This window comes from Schistocerca gregaria, chromosome 7, assembly GCF_023897955.1.
Source record: "Schistocerca gregaria isolate iqSchGreg1 chromosome 7, iqSchGreg1.2, whole genome shotgun sequence".
In the NCBI taxonomy this organism is placed as follows: Eukaryota; Metazoa; Arthropoda; class Insecta; order Orthoptera; family Acrididae; genus Schistocerca; species Schistocerca gregaria.
Genome location: NC_064926.1, coordinates 413,347,896 through 413,364,155, shown reverse-complemented (window position 1 = coordinate 413,364,155; position 16,260 = coordinate 413,347,896). Strand labels below are relative to the sequence as shown.

At 46.2% G+C, this 16,260-nt stretch overlaps 1 protein-coding gene across 1 annotated transcript in view; it reads left to right on the top strand.

The window, feature by feature from the left end:
* The window catches only part of LOC126281969 (uncharacterized), a 46,360-nt gene extending 32,339 nt beyond the window's left edge, over positions 1–14,021 (top strand). The window contains exons 4-5 of the mRNA XM_049981344.1: positions 3,678–3,788; positions 13,672–14,021. Coding sequence (XP_049837301.1) covers positions 3,678–3,788; positions 13,672–13,837 — 277 coding nt within the window. The 3' untranslated portion in view covers positions 13,838–14,021. The remainder of the gene's footprint in view (positions 1–3,677; positions 3,789–13,671) is intronic.
* The last annotated feature ends 2,239 nt before the right edge of the window (positions 14,022–16,260 follow it).

The following is a 16,260-nucleotide window of genomic DNA, read 5'->3' as shown; positions in this document are numbered from 1 at the left end:
GACATTCAGTATTTGCCATGTGAATGTGAATGTTCCGTTGCTTTACGCAATTTTACTTCTTGATCACTTTTTAGACAAGCCTATTAAGAACGTAAATATTGATTTTTAGGGCGTCATCGGAAAAAAGTGAATGTCGCTGTTCCCTATCCATAGGAGACAAGTGATCGCGAAAACAGATGTCTGGCATTAGGAAGAAGAAGATCTTGTTGAAGCGAGCAATCATTGAGAGGAATGAAAGAAAGATGAATACGTAGATGAAGGGCCGGTTGCATCCTGTTGCTTACTGTATGTAGGGAGTTTTCAGAAACGACTATAGTTGTGATTCTTATAGCTCTCCCGAAGCATCTACATGGTCTATATACATGAACGTTCTGGCGGACAGGGTGGCCAGTAAACTGCGGCTGTTTCCTGGTGATGCTGTGATGTACTGGAAGATGGCATCATTGAGACGGCTGCAGGAGGGTACAAGACGACTTAGATAAAATTTCTAGTTGGTGTGATGATTGTCAGCTAACTTTCAAGTAAACCCTATGTAAATGCGGGTGAGTAGAAAAGCTAACGCGTAATGTTCGGATACAGCATTATTAGTGTGCTGCTCGACACAGCCACATCGATTAGATATGTAGGCGAAACGTTGCAAAGAGATATGAAATGGAACAAGCATGTAGGGATTGTAGCGGGGAAGGTGAATGGTCGACTTCACTATACTTGGAGAATTTTAGGAAAGTCTAATCCATATGTAAAGTAGACAGCACATAGGATACTATTGTTCAAGTGTTTGAGCAACACATCAGGCAAAATTGAAGGAAGACATCGAAGGAGTTCTGAGGCGGGCTGCTAGATTTGTCAGGGGGGGGGGGGGGGGGGGGCGGTAGGCTCGAACAAGAAGCAAGTACTACATGGATGCTTCGGAAGCTCAATACGAATACCTGGAGGGAAGGCGACTTTCTTTCCGGAGGTATTGAGAAACCTTACAGAAGCGGAATTAGAAGCTGACTGTAAAAAGATTGCATCGCCGCCATTGTGCATTTCGGGTAAGGAGCACGAAGATAAAAGAAAATAAGGCCCTTACAGAGGCATACAGGCACTCGATTTTCCGTCGCTCTATTTGTAAGTGGAACAAGAAAGGAAATGACGGTTAGGGGCAAAGCTACCATCAGCTTTTGGAGTATATACGTAGATCTAGACATGTTTGTTGAATACGTCTCCGGTGTGCGGCCGTAACGCGCTACATATATTGCACAATATTTCTTGGAGACAATTGCTCTACTTCGTCAGGTGGTGGTTGCTCATCAGCTCCTGACTGCTGGTACCCACTGCTGCTTCCTACCTACTTGCTGGCGGTGACCAACAGCGACGGTGTCGTGCAGTAGTGTCGAAGAAATGTTGTGCAATTTACACAACGTGAGCAGACTGCCAATGAAAGAGTCAAACCTCTTCTCTTCGTTCTTCCTCTTCTGCACCCCATGGATGATGCAGTTTTGCCTCTTACAGCTTCAAAACATATCTCACCGTTGTATCCTTGTTCCTTTCGGACAACTTTCTCCCTTAGGGCTATAGCAGAACACTATTACACTCCTGGAAATGGAAAAAAGAACACATTGACACCGGTGTGTAAGACCCACCATACTTGCTCCGGACACTGCGAGAGGGCTGTACAAGCAATTATCACACGCAAGGCACAGCGGACACACCAGGAACCGCGGTGTTGGCCGTCGAATGGCGCTAGCTGCGCAGCATTTGTGCACCGCCGCCGTCAGTGTCAGCCAGTTTGCCGTGGCATAAGGAGCTCCATCGCAGTCTTTAACACTGGTACCATGCCGCGACAGCGTGGACGTGAACCGTATGTGCAGTTGACGGACTTTGAGCGAGGGCGTATAGTGGGCATGCAGGAGGCCGGGTGGACGTACCGCCGAATTGCTCAACACGTGGGGCGTGAGGTCTCCACAGTACATCGATGTTGTCGCCAGTGGTCGGCGGAAGGTGCACGTGCCCGTCGACCTGGGACCGGACCGCAGCGACGCACGGATGCACGCCAAGACCGTAGGATCCTACGCAGTGCCGTAGGGGACCGCACCGCCACTTCCCAGCAAATTAGGGACACTGTTGCTCCCGGGGTATCGGCGAGGACCATTCGCAACCGTCTCCATGAAGCTGGGCTACGGTCCCGCACACCTTTAGGCCGTCTTCCACTCAAGCCCCAACATCGTGCAGCCCGCCTCCAGTGGTGTCGCGACAGGCGTGAATGGAGGGACGAATGGAGACGTGTCGTCTTCAGCGATGAGAGTCGCTTCTGCCTTGGTGCCAATGATGGTCGTATGCGTGTTTGGCGCCGTGCAGGTGAGCGCCACAATCAGGACTGCATACGACGGAGGCACACAGGGCCAACACACGGCATCATGGTGTGGGGATCGATCTCCTACACTGGCCGTACACCTCTGGTGATCGTCGAGGGGACACTGAATAGTGCACGGTACATCCAAACCGTCATCGAACCCATCGTTCTACCATTCCTAGACCGGCAAGGGAACTTGCTGTTCCGACAGGACAATGCACTTCCGCATATATCCCGTGCCACCCAACGTGCTCTAGAAGGTGTAAGTCAACTACCCTGGCCAGCAAGATCTCCGGATCTGTCCCCCATTGAGCATGTTTGGGACTGGATGAAGCGTCGTCTCAGGTGGTCTGCACGTCCAGCACGAACGCTGGTCCAACTGAGGCGCCAGGTGGAAATGGCATTGCAAGCCGTTCCACAGAACTACATCCAGCATCTCTACGATCGTCTCCATGGGAGAATAGCAGCCTGCATTGCTGCGAAAGGTGGATACACACTGTACTAGTGCCGACATTGTGCATGCTCTGTTGCCTGTGTCTATGTGCCTGTGGTTCTGTCAGTGTGATCATGTGATGTATCTGACCCCAGGAATGTGTCAATAAAGTTTCTCCTTCCTGGGACAATGAATTCACGGTGTTCTTATTTCAATTTCCAGAAGTGTATTTTGATTTTCTTCTTCTGCTTTCTATCAATATGCTCTCTCCTGTAATTTCCAATGAATTTATTCATTGTTTTTGTCGTATTTCATCATTTAGAGAGGCTTATACTTAACGAATATATTTACTGCAACGACAACCCTCCTGCAATTCAATCATGAAAAGAGACGAGTGCACATGGGCTGTGACCTAGATATCGTTATCAGGTGAATAATATTATTTCCTGTTTCTGAGAAAATTCATTTATATCGTTCACAATAAAACCATCTAATTTTTACTATATAGTTAATGAGGGAACAGATTGGTCGTGATAATTGCAAAAGGAACATTCAGAAGAGGTTTTTGACAAGAGAGGTGAGCGACGATGATCTTCCATGACTTTAGCCCTGTTAAATATTCTTAATCAAAACTGGAATTATATAGAAATAATGAATTTAGGAGGAGAGAGAAAGAGCAAAAGTTGTTAAATATGTAGGATGAGAACAATATCTTCAGAAAATTGCCTACGCTAAGAGAAAACAGAGGAAAACTCAGATGTAGACTACACTTCAACCGACGAAGGAGATCTATACTGTTTACGATAAGGATGAAACGCATAGTTCGTTACCAGTAGTTATATGTTAGTGAGAGAGACTTTCGTATAGACACAACCTTGAGAGCTACAGTCATGACTCATGTGGTTTCAGCGCCGGTATCGATGGACACTCATGCGTGCTGCGAGCTCTCTGCGAGGCCGCTCAGAGGTTTGTGCCGGGCGAGAACACTATTGGCGAGGAGATCGTGAGCACCATTTTCAGGTGAGTAACACAGCCAGTTGCATACAGTTCAGCCAGCCTCTGTGGCCGCGCGGTTCTAGGCGCTTCAGTCTGGAACCGCGTGACCGCTACAGTCGCAGGTGCGAGTCCTGTCTCGGGCATGGATGTGTGCGATGTCCTTCGGTTAGTTGGGTTTAAATAGTTCTAAGTTCTAGGGGACTGATGACCACAGATGTAAAGTCTCACAGTGCTCAGAGCCATTTGAACCAATTTTTTTTGCATACAGTTCAACCATATAGACCAGTCAGAACTTCTTGAAAAACTTGGAATAACGGACAAATACCTGGTTTGTTTGTAAGAATTTTAAATCCAAATTGATATTGTAGTCAGTTACCTATCTCCTGCATCCATTGACTAAAAACCGTCAGTACCTATATAGCGGGCAATACCACCGACATTATTTCGGAGCTTTCTCATACATATTTGCTGAATATAGTGGATTCAATGACCTGTCGTCTCCGGTGGCTCTTTGTAGGGTAGTTATGTAATTACAGTTTGTATTGTATGTTAACCGCGGGCCTAGAAACGACGGAGAGGCTCCATCCCTGCCGTAGCCACTGTGGTCCACAACCCCACGACAACTAACGCAGTCCACTTCACCCCTTCGTCGCTCCACACCGAACCAAAATTTCAGGTTTATTGTGCGGTTCGGCACCCGGTGGAGCCCCCCCCCCCCCCCCCCCCCTCAAATCACCCCTGGGGAAAGTCTCACACTGGACGAGTCTAACCCCTATGTTTGCATGGTAGAGTAATGGTGGCTTAGGCGTACGTGCAGAACTTGTTTGTGCAGCAATCGCCGACATAGTGTAGCTGAAGCGGAATAAGGGGAACCAGCCCGCATTCGCAGAGGCAAATGGAAAACCGCCTAAAAACCATCCACAGACTGGCCGGCTCAACGGACCTCCACACTAGCCCGCCGAGTGGATTCGTGCCGTGGACCAGGCACTCCTTCCCAAAACGGAAAGCCCTGCATTAAACCACAAGGAAAACGGGTGGGCAAGTACAGATTACCCGGTTTTATACTCGAATTACCGTCGTTTCTCTGGAAACCCTCCACAGGAATGGAGAAGGCTGTGACATATTATCACTGAAACGTACAGTACAAAATTCAAAGTAACGCAAACTTGTTAAGGAACCAAAAGTACTACAATGTGGTTGCTATCGCCGCGACAACATCTCTGCATAGTATTGAGGCTGCATTCACTTAACCAAAAGAAGAGCTACATATCGGAGAACAGCTCCCCATTAAAAATATCCATACATAAGTTGCACAGAAACCGGAGATGTAAACGACCATTACTGAATGCAGTCTCGTTGGCGAAGAGCGAAGTGCGCTTTACTCTTGCCAACAGCAAGTACTGTGAGTGAAAGAAAGTAATAAAATCTTCTCGGGTTTCCAGGCACATCTGGGAGTTAAAATCCCAAGAGCTTCCTAGTGATCGATGGCTGCCGTGTCGCCGTGGCCTTGTAATTCTATAGGCACGCTGTTGGCTGTGGTATCACTGGTATTCTGTCCCTTGTCCAATATGGTAATATTTGAATCGAGCTAGTTTATTTTCAAAGTGTCGCTCGTATCACCTACGGTCGAATTTTGCAATGTTATGCAGATTTTTTCAGCGCAATTAATATGTAAAGATAAATGAGGGAAATCAATAAAACAAAATGCACACAATCCATAACAAGGCAATGAAAGCCAGAGGTCCCACATAGCAAATGAAACATAACATTTTTCCGAATAATGTACCAAATTTTGTTTGTAGAGATGCAGTTCATCATGCAGAGGTGTGATTAGTCATGAGAAGAAGTAGCGACTTGTTGCGCCGGATCTGGATTACGTGGGGTCAGCCTGGAGGCTGAGCAGACATGGGCTCAGTTTAATAACATTAATTCACTAAACATACAATTATTTCTACAAGCAAAACAATAATACAACAACAGTAGTATAGAAATTAAGCTGCAGCTTCATAGACTATTTAAAAGCAGGAATCAAATGAGAGAATACAAATAAAATGCCTACAATACAAAAAAGAATTAGTACCATTGTAGGCGCCCCGGCGGTCTCGGTTGCCTGTAGTGGACTGGATGGCCGAGCGGTGACCTTTACAGCTGTCAGGATGCTAGGAAATGACTGTGGACGCGTCAGAACCGCCAAAGAAACATTATTAATTGGTGACACATTTATTCCTGCCGTGTACAATGTGGCCCGCGTAACACAGGCTGACAGACCTTGGTGATATCAACAGCCTTCCCCGAGTCCTTGCTTACTCGGAGCGATGACACCAGCTCCAGGCCGCTCCAGTCTTGCTAGCGCAGCGCCACGTGCTGTGACGTAGCAGAGGAATACCCTTACTTCGGCCGCACGTGGCTGGCGGCGCCCGGCTGGCCGGCCAGCTCGGCGGCGGACAGCAGGCCGCTGCGCGTAGGAGGCTTCGGGTTGGAGTCCCGGCGCTGTCAGCACGAGAAGCGTTCTCGTAGTGCAGAGTGTACTCTATCCCACCCCGGCTTCTTCCCTGTTCCTCCTGGTGGCTCGTCCGCGGTGGACGGGCGGAACGCGCTGCAGTTCCCCAGCGTCGATGGCTCACCCAGTTGTGACGGCGGATGCACAGGGCTTAGGGCCCGCACGATCTCGACGATGGCTCACTGACGTGGTCAGCATTGGCGGCGAGCGAGTCTGCCGCGATGTCTGCTAATCCTGGTTTGATGACTGACAGCGGCAGCAGAGAAGACCAGAGCTGGTACTGTACCCTCATGTCTGCTGCTGGATGGGCCGCCCTTACTGCAACATCTCCTTAATAAAGATTAACATGTCGATCACCGAGCTGAGCGCTACTCAGCGGCCGGCCGGAGTGGCGGAGCGCTTCTAGGGGCTACAGTCTGGAACTACGCGACCGCTACGGTCGCAGGTTCGAATCCTGCCTCGGGCATGGGTGTGTGTGATGTCCTTAGGTTAGTTAGGTTTAAGTAGTTCTAAGTTCTAGGACACTGATGACCTCAGACGTTAAGTCCCAAAGTGCTTAGAGCCATTTGAAACAGCCATGCTGAAAAGCGTAATACGTAAAAAGCCCAGATGCGTAGTGTGCCGTTAAAATACAGCCACACTTCGAACCACGCCAACCACGAACATCCATGCAAAACACTGCTTGTACTTAGCACTTTACTCTGCACTGTATCACTCAGCCTACCAGCATTGAAAAATTTGTTATTGAAGTACACAGGTAGTGCTCGTCTTGACACGCAGAAGCCTCTGTGTCTGCGCCCTCCGAGATCATTGCCCTCTTGCCCAGGCAATGACACCAACTGCTCCACTAGGTTTTTGCGTCCACTCAGCAACCATCCTCCATGCTGACCGGTTGTGATATCCCATCGACTGCACCATCAACTGGTATAGGCTTCCCATACATGGTCCTTCAGATAAATCCTTATGCAGAGCCTTCCACCAGCTGAATTACACTTCGTCTATAGCTGCCACTTTCGCCCCATGTGCTACAGAAGCCCAAGACTGCCACTCTGGTGCCCACTAGCAAGTGCAGCCTGAGCCCCAGATCCAGGTCACCGGCCTCAGCACACTCCACCCTGCACTAACTGTTGACGAAGCACTGCATGCTATCCAACCACACACACGATGATGGCTCCCAGGAGATATATCACGCTCGAAGGGAAGAAGGTGACTGCTTCTTCTTGTCTTTCACTGTTCCACCAAGGCCCGTATTGGCTCCAGATGTACGAAAAACGCCGCCAGCAACACGCTGGTGCTATAGCAGCAAAACGCGGCCAGGCGGGTGGGGCAGGAAACTACACATATTACAAATTCAAACTTATATCTCCTCTCGCCCACCCTCCCTGCAAAACCAGTCTCCAGCCCTCCAGCTGATGAGGACAACACACTCATATAGGCTGCAGTTAAAACAACAATAATATACTTACCAAGAATGAATTCAAACACGCATGGCAACAGAATGCCATGCCATCATGCAGGCACCAACAGTACGCTGCCCACCCAAAATATGACATGGCAACAACAGCCACTGACAATCAAGTACTTTAGAACGATTTTACCAGTGACTATGCAACACTTAGGAATACCTGAGGAAACTAGCTCTGAGAAACGGTGCCACATTGCAGGAAACCAATCCTGACCATACTGATACCTAGGAAGAAATCTGGAAACAGATCTCGCGTGCCACCAATTTTAGAGGAAATGATAATTTACTCATATTGGCGGCTACCGTTCAAAAGTACTCGAGGTTTAAAAAATCGTTCATCTTCCCGATGAAGGCGTAGGAATATTGTGAGAACTGTCTTTCCGACTGCTGGGTCTCAGGCGGAACAGGAAATCTGCCATGTCTCAGAAAGTATACTTTGGCACCTCCCTCTCACATAGTTCCCAACGACCCTAATTTCCGTAGTCGTAAAGCTGTGGAAGGTCTGGTCGCCATCAGTCAATCCTCAATCAGTTTCAGCTTCGTGACAGATCAACAGCTGCTCTTTCGTCACCGTCATAGATGCCCCTCGCTGGTAGTAACAGTTTGGCTACTCATTGCCTATAACAGTACGTAGCAATATCGCTCCCACTCACTACGTTTGCGCAGCGAACGCAGGTATGTCGCGCTGAGACAGCAAAACAACGATACCGAGCATGTGGAAAAAATTACCGGCACTTCCCATTTGTCACCTTGATCTACTATCTCGTTTCAGTTCTATCTCTCTCTCTCTCTCTGGCTTCATCGCATTTCTGTATATCTAGCTACGGTTTCAATATAGTACTCTGTGTCATTTATCAACGTGTAACGCCAGTTACACGGAAGCTGCAGGAAAAATATGAAAAAATCGAAAAAGAATTATCGTCCGAATTACTGATTCAGCACACAGAAAACAAAAAACAAATTTTCGATGAAATGAAAGGCAAAGGCGGTAACATTAAGAATACAACGGAGATTCCACTGTTAAACAAAGAGGAGAGAGCGAACAGATGGAAATATTACATTGGTGTCTCTAAGAAGATGGCGACTTATCAATTGACGTGACAGAAGAAGAAATTGTTGTTTATATGGACGACTTTTCAAATTGGCGTGCTTTATATACGAGACGGGCGACACACCATCACAATCTCGGAAAATTACCATCCGAAGATAGGAAGGGCAAATTAGTACGACTATCGCACGATATGTTTAACAGATTACTCATCCAAGCTGCCGTCAATAATAACATACAGAAGAATGGAAAATAAAATTGTGGATCTGTTAGATGACGATTAGGTTGGCTTCAGGAAAGATAAAGGCAACAGAGAGTCAGATTTGACCTTACGCTAGATAAAGGAGGCAAGACTCAAGAAAACTGAAGACACGATTTGTCGACCTAGAAGAAGCGTTTGACAATGGGGCAAGATGTTCGAAATTCTGAGAAAAAATGGGAGTAATCTACGTGGAAAGGCGAGTAATGCACAGTATGTACAAGATCTAGGAAGGAGCAATTAAATTCGATGAACAAAAACCAAGTGCTCAGCTTAAAATGGGTGTTGGACAGGGCCGTAGTCTTTCGTCACTGCTCTTCACTCTATACAATGAAGCAGCAATGGCCGGCCGCTGTGGCCGAGAGGTTCTGGGCCCTTCAGTCCGAAACCGCTCTGCTGCTATGGTAGCAGGTTCGAATAATGCCTCGGTCGCGGATGTGTGTGATACCGTAGGTTAGTTAGGTTTAGATAGTTCTTGGTCTAGGGGACTGATGACCTCAGATATGATGTCCCATAGTGCTTAGAGCCATTTTAACCAATCAGCAACGACGGAAATCAAAGAAAGGTTCAAGAGTGGGAATAAAATCCAAAGAAAAAAGATATCAGTGATAAGTTTAGCTGATGACATTCCCTTACTCAGTTAAATTGAAGAAAAATTAGAGTATCTGTTAAACCGACTGAACAGTCTAATAAGTACCGAATGTGGATTTAAAGTAATGTGAAGCAGCAGTAATGAAAATAGATAGGAATTTAACATCGTAACAGGTGTTGAAGTGGTTGAAACTAAGAAAATCTGCTACCTAGGCTGCAAAATAATCAATGACGGAAGGAACAAGGAGGACATCAAAGGCTATCACTGGCAAGAGCAATCTGCTAGTATCAAACGTAGTCCTTAATTTTAGGAATAAATTCATATGAATTTGCGTTTGGAGTGTAGAGTTGTATGGTAGTGAAGCAACTATTGAGCTAAAACCGGAAAAGGAGAGATCCAGAGCACTTCAGATATTTAGCATAATACACAGGAGTTTCGAAAAACAGGAATGCGGAGGTTCTCGCGGAATCGGGCAGGAGAGGAGTATATGGGAAACACTGACCAGAAGCAGGGACAGAATGATGGGATATCTGTGAAGACATCAGTAATCAGGAAATAACTTCCATTGTACCAGAGGGAGCAGTAGAGGGTACGAACTGCAGAGGAAGTCAGAGACTGGAATAAATCCAGGAAATAACTGAGGACGTGGGTTGGATTTGCTACTCCGAGATGAAAAGGTTGGCACGGGAAAGGAATTCCTGGCGAGCTGCTGCAAATCTGTCAGAAGACTGATGATATGAAATAAATAAAATAAAATAAAATGGGGTAAAACTAAACCAAAAGGCTTTCCTCTGCTGAATATCGATTTTTGCTTGGAATATATCAATATTTGGATTACTTGTTACTTCTTTCCTATTAGTTTACGATTTTCACCCGCCTATCCTGATACCCACCAAATCAGTGTCATCTTGCAAGTAAAAAAGTTACCGCTATTTTTTATACGATCGAATACGAAATATGTAATCAATTTAAAATCCTGGTGACCCGGTTAACATTTACCGCTCCAACAGACTGGGGAAAGCTGCGTTCATTTTTGCCTAATGGGATTGCTAGAGCTGTGGAGACACTAATGTGAAGCAGTCACAACTTTTAACTCTTTCGTGGGCAAAATTATTAAGCAGTTCCTTATAATGAATGGAGAGGAGATATTGGTTAACAGATAGGTATATTTATCATACAGAATAACATATTTGCCCCAACTGTGAAAGTGAGGTCACACAACAAGGTGGGAAGTGTTCTTCCCACTGCCCTTTCTTCGAGTTAAATGACAAAAACCACTTTTTCAATATATTTCATATTTATTTCATAAACTTACTTCTCTTGTTACAATGGCTGTTCACAATTACTTGCCATGAAATTTTCTGTAACGTGGGTCTATGCAAAGTGGTATTTGACAATATGTACAAACACAGCGAGTGCTCTTTTCCGCAGCTTTGGTACTACGATGACGGCACGTCCAGTAGGTTTCTCCGAAAATGGGTTGGTGCTCCCCTACAGCCGCATGATGAAAATCTTCAGGTACTTTACCCCTTTTTGCCGGAAAGACAGGTTCCATCCACGCCTTTTTTGGGATGAGATGCCAGCGATCAATTGTTTGGCTAGTTGGATCCTGTATGTGAGCTGACCATGCTGTCCACTTTCTCTTTTACTTATTTTCCACAGTATAAAACTGTTCACTGCAGCAACGTCCACCAGGAAATAAAATATTCTTTGCCACCATTCCACAGAACGTCTGCCAATAGCATACCTTAATGAGATTTTCACTCTGCAGCGGAGTGTGCGCTGATATGAAACTTCCTGGCAGATTAAAACTGTGTGCCCGACCGAGACTCGAACTCGGGACTTTTGCCTTTCGCAGGCAAGTGCTCTACCATCTGAGCTACCGAAGCACGACTCCCGCCCGGTACTCACAGCTTTACTTCTGCCAGTATCTCGGCTCCTACCTTCCAAACTTTACAGAAGCTCTTCTGCGAACCTTGCAGAACTAGCACTCCTGAAAGAAAGGATATAGCGGAGACATGGCTTAGCCACAGCCTGGCATATGTTTCCAGAATGAGATTTTCACTCTGCAGCGGAGTGTGCGCTGATATGAAACTTCCTGGCAGATTAAAACTGTGTGCCCGACCGAGACTCGAACTCGGGACCTTTGTCTTTCGCGGGCAAGTGCTCTACCATCTGAGCCACCGAAGCACGACTCACGCCCGGTGATCAAACTTATTGACACCACCCATTATTTGGTTGCGTTCTGCCACAACTTCGGGACATGAAATCTCTGTGCTAGTACTATCCTTATTTTTCCTTTTCACTGTGGCTGTTTCTCATGGGCCATGAATTGAGGACAGGAAAGTGAATGGACGGCTATCCATTCATTTTACTGCCGAAATGGTTCCTTTTGTTTCAAACTGGAATTCTGCTCGTTCCAATTTTACGTTTTCCTTCATAAATTTGGGCAAATCAAAATTATTTACCTTCTACTATAGCTCAGAGGAAAAAAATGACAAAATGTCACGCAAAACAGCTCTGAAACGCTCCTCTACAGAGCAACACCCAGCTATACAATGCCTTTGCGCGAAGGTACAGCAAAAACGGCGGGAACTTCCGATTGGAAGTGGCACCCTATACTGTTCACTAGGTCGTAGCACCGTACAGAGGTGGGAACTGTGAATCCAACGGGACTAGGATTGAGTTAATTGTAGTGGGAAGCATGTTTCCCACGGCTCACGAAAGGGTTAAGGAAGAAGGTACATTCACCTCTTAAGTTTATAGAGTCAACAAGTGTAAAATAAACACCTCACGTGAACATTGTGATGTAGTTTCTAGACCAGGGCTTCCCAACGTGTGGTCCGCGGACCCCTTAGGGATTCGCCGTCTCTTTCTAGGGGGTCCGCGGCCACCTTTCACCAAATCGTGTAAAATAATGAGTAAAATTATTGAATAAAAATGTGAAAATCAGATTCATCACTATTTTTTTCCTGTGAAAAATATGTATATAGCATTCGAAAGTTGGCAATAACATTCGATCTTTGCCAATAATATTTGACAGTCGACAACACAAACCGAAACACTTCTGTGGCTCCCACTGTAGGAGGTTCGAATCCTCCCTCGGGCATGTGTGTGTGAGTGTGTGTGTGTGTGTGTGTGTGTGTGTGTGTCTGTGTGTGTGTGTGCGTATGTGTGTGTTGTCCTTAGCGTAAGTTAAACGTAGGTTAATAGTGTGTGAGACTAGGGACTGGCCTGAGCAGTTAAGTCCCATAGACTTGACATACATTTGAACATTTTTCATCGGATTTTACAAAAAGTAAAGACACACACACACACGGCTGTTACGAAATATGCACGCCCGCATCTCGTGGTCGTGCGGTAGAGTTTTCGCTTCCCGCGCCCGGGTTCCCGGGTTCAATTCCCGGCGGGGTCAGGGATTTTCTCTGCCTCGTGATGGCTGGGTGTTGTGTGTTTTCCTTAGGTTAGTTAGGTTTAAGTAGTTCTAAGTTCTAGGGGACTGATGACCATAGATGTGAAGTCCCATAGTGCTCAGAGCCATTTGAACCATTTGAAATATGCACGCTCCTTACACAACCGCAGCCAAACAGCGGAAGTGAACAGATCACAAGCGGCAGCTTGTCAACAGCGAACAGTTTGGACGTGACGTCGATTGCTCCAACGTGTGAAAAGTCAGTTACCAAGTAATATTAATCAGGCTAGAGTGTGTTGAACAAATGGAGTAAATCCACTAGTAAGTTTCTGGCTACTGTGGGAATTCACATTGGATCGTTAATTTCAGGTTGTTTTCATTCATCTCCAAACCAAAGATTATTGATAGTTGGAGGGGGGTGGGGGGGGGGGTCATTGGGAACATGGCACTTGCATTAAGAAGCTTTCAGTTCCCATGGGATTTGCTCTGAAATTTAAAGTTACTGTGCTTTCCACTGACTAGAGGTCCGCATGGATTTTAGACTGAAGAAGGGGTCCGCCAGCTGAAAAGGTTGGGAGGCCCTGTTGTAGACAGTAGGTGCAGCAAGTAAGCAGCGCGTCGGTGTCGGCAGGTGGCCTGGAGCGCGCACCGCCTCCTGGGAGCCCGAGGAGCACCACGCCTACGAGCTCGCCCAGCGCCGCGGCCGCTCCACGGACGCCGTCGACTGCACGCTGCTGTACCCGGCCTGCCCGCTCTCCCTCGTCGACGTGCTGCTGTACGGCCACATGGGCGACTAGGCCGCCCCTACCTGCCGGACTGCCGCCTCTCCGCCACGCACATGCTGACAACTGTGCCACGACCTACTGGAACACAATTTGGTGCGAGATGAAATCGGACGACTTTCTCAAGCTTGTACTTCCATGACTGAATATAATTTGGAAGCCACCACTGTTTTTGACATAAAAGCCAAACTGAAACATTTATTCGTGTCAGTTTTATTCCCCCCCCCCCCCAATGAGTCTACACCCGCAATCCTCAAGTGGACACTCTCTTTCTTTTTATCCTCAGAGTAGCACTTGCAACCTACGTCCTCAGTTACCTGCTCGATGTATTCCAATCTCTGTCTTCATTTGCAGTTTCTGCTCTCTAGAGGTCCCTCTAGTATTATGAAAGGCGTTCCCTGATGTCTTAACAGATGTCGTATCATCCTGTCCCTTCTCCTTGTCAGCGCTTTCCATACACGCCTTTCCTCTCCGATTCTGAGCAGAACCTCTTCATTCCCTACCTTAGCCGGCCGATGTGACCGAGCGGTTCTAGGCGCTTCAGTGAGGAACCACGCAACCGCTACTGTCACAGGTTAGAATCCGGCCTAGGGCATGGATATGTGCATTGTCCTTAGGTTAGTTAGGTATAAGTTAAGTTCTAGGGGACTGATGACCTCAGATGTTAAGTCCCATAGTGCTCAGAGCCATCTGAACCATCCTTACCTTACCAGAGCACCTAATTTTCAGCATTCGTCTGTTGCGCCACACCTCAAATGCTTTGATTCTCTTCTGTTCCTGTTTTCCCACAGCCCATGTTTCACTACAGCACGACGCTGTATTCCAAACGTAAATTCTCAGAAATTTCTTCCCCAAGTTAAGGGCTATGTTTGATACTAGTACACATCTCTTGGCCAGGAATACCCTTTTCGCCATTCCTAGTCTGCTTTTGATGCCCTTCCTGCTCCGTACGTCATTGATTATGTTTGCTGCCTAGGTAGGAGAATTCCTTAACTTCATCTATTTGGTGACCATCCATCCTGTGGTTAGGTTTTCCGTTGAAACTTTCCTGGCAAATTAGAACTGTGTTTTACTCTGCCAGGAAGTTTCATATCACCACACACTCTGCCGCAGAGTGAAAATTTCATTCTGTAAACATTCCTCAGGCTGTGGCTAAGCCATGTCTCTTCAATATCCTCTCTTCCAGGAGTGCTAGTTCTGCAAGGTTCGCAGAAGAGCTTCTATGAGGTTTGGAAGGTAGGAGACAAGATACTGGCAGAAGCAAAGCTGTGAGGACGAGGCGTGAGTCGTGCTTCAGTAGCTCAGTTAGTCATTTTGTGTTTGTAGGTGCTTTTAGGATATTGTAATAGAGATGTGTCATGTATCAGTTTTACGAGTGTTGTGGAGAAAGTGGACTAACTGGCGAAACATTTGCAAACATCGTGAGCTCCTTCCTTCAACGATGTAAACGACTTCTTACAGTAGATAACTCAAGTCATTCAGTTGTTCTGACGATTGTGTGTGTTTCGATTTTGACTTGCACTGCAATCGTGCTCCATAAACGGCATGGTCACGATAACACCTTAAGAACTAGCACATTTATTTTTCCACAAAATGGTGATAACGGGACCACTAGAAACGTTAAGATTTCTCATGAAGAATGAAATGTTGAGACTACGTATATGAAAACCTAAAAATGTAAATGGTGCGAAATATTGGTGTAAACAGTGCCTTTGGCGAAGGGAGTTACGAAGAACTGTATTATGTTGAAAGTGAATAGGCGCAGTATCGTTGCCCGATTTGCTGATCTTCAGTTGGTTGAATACATTGCTGTGGCATGTGTACAGTGAATTTATTTGCAGCCAATTCTGATAACTTTGACATTCCAAGTTGATATTCTGGGTTGTAACCGTTGGTACGAAATTTCCCAATAACTCTAATTTCTATAAGTATGTGAGAATTTGGAAGTTAAATTGATGTGACTACTGTAATCATCGAAAACAATGTCTAAGCTTAGTTATTACATTTGAAATTAAGAAATTAAATTCGATCAATGGAGAAAAAAAAGTTGGTAGAGCACAGGCCCGCGAAAGTCAAAGGTCCCGTTTTCGAGTCTCGGTCCGGCACCCATTTTCAATCTGCCAGGCAGTTTCATATCAGCGCACACTCCGCTGCAGAGTGAAAATTTCATTCAAGTTTCCCGTTGTTCTCATTTATGCTACTTCTCATTATTGCCGCTGCCTTAGCCTCAGATTCTGATAAGAACAACGCTATCACAATAGCACACTCTTTGCCCTACCTTCGTATTCATAATGAATTCTACTTCTGCTCTACCATTTTCTGCTGCTGTTGACATTACCCTATACTCAGCAGACCAGAAATGCCCATCTTCTATTCTTTTCACTCCACTGATCCCTACTGTATCTACATTGAGACTTTGAATTTTCCTTTTCAGTTTT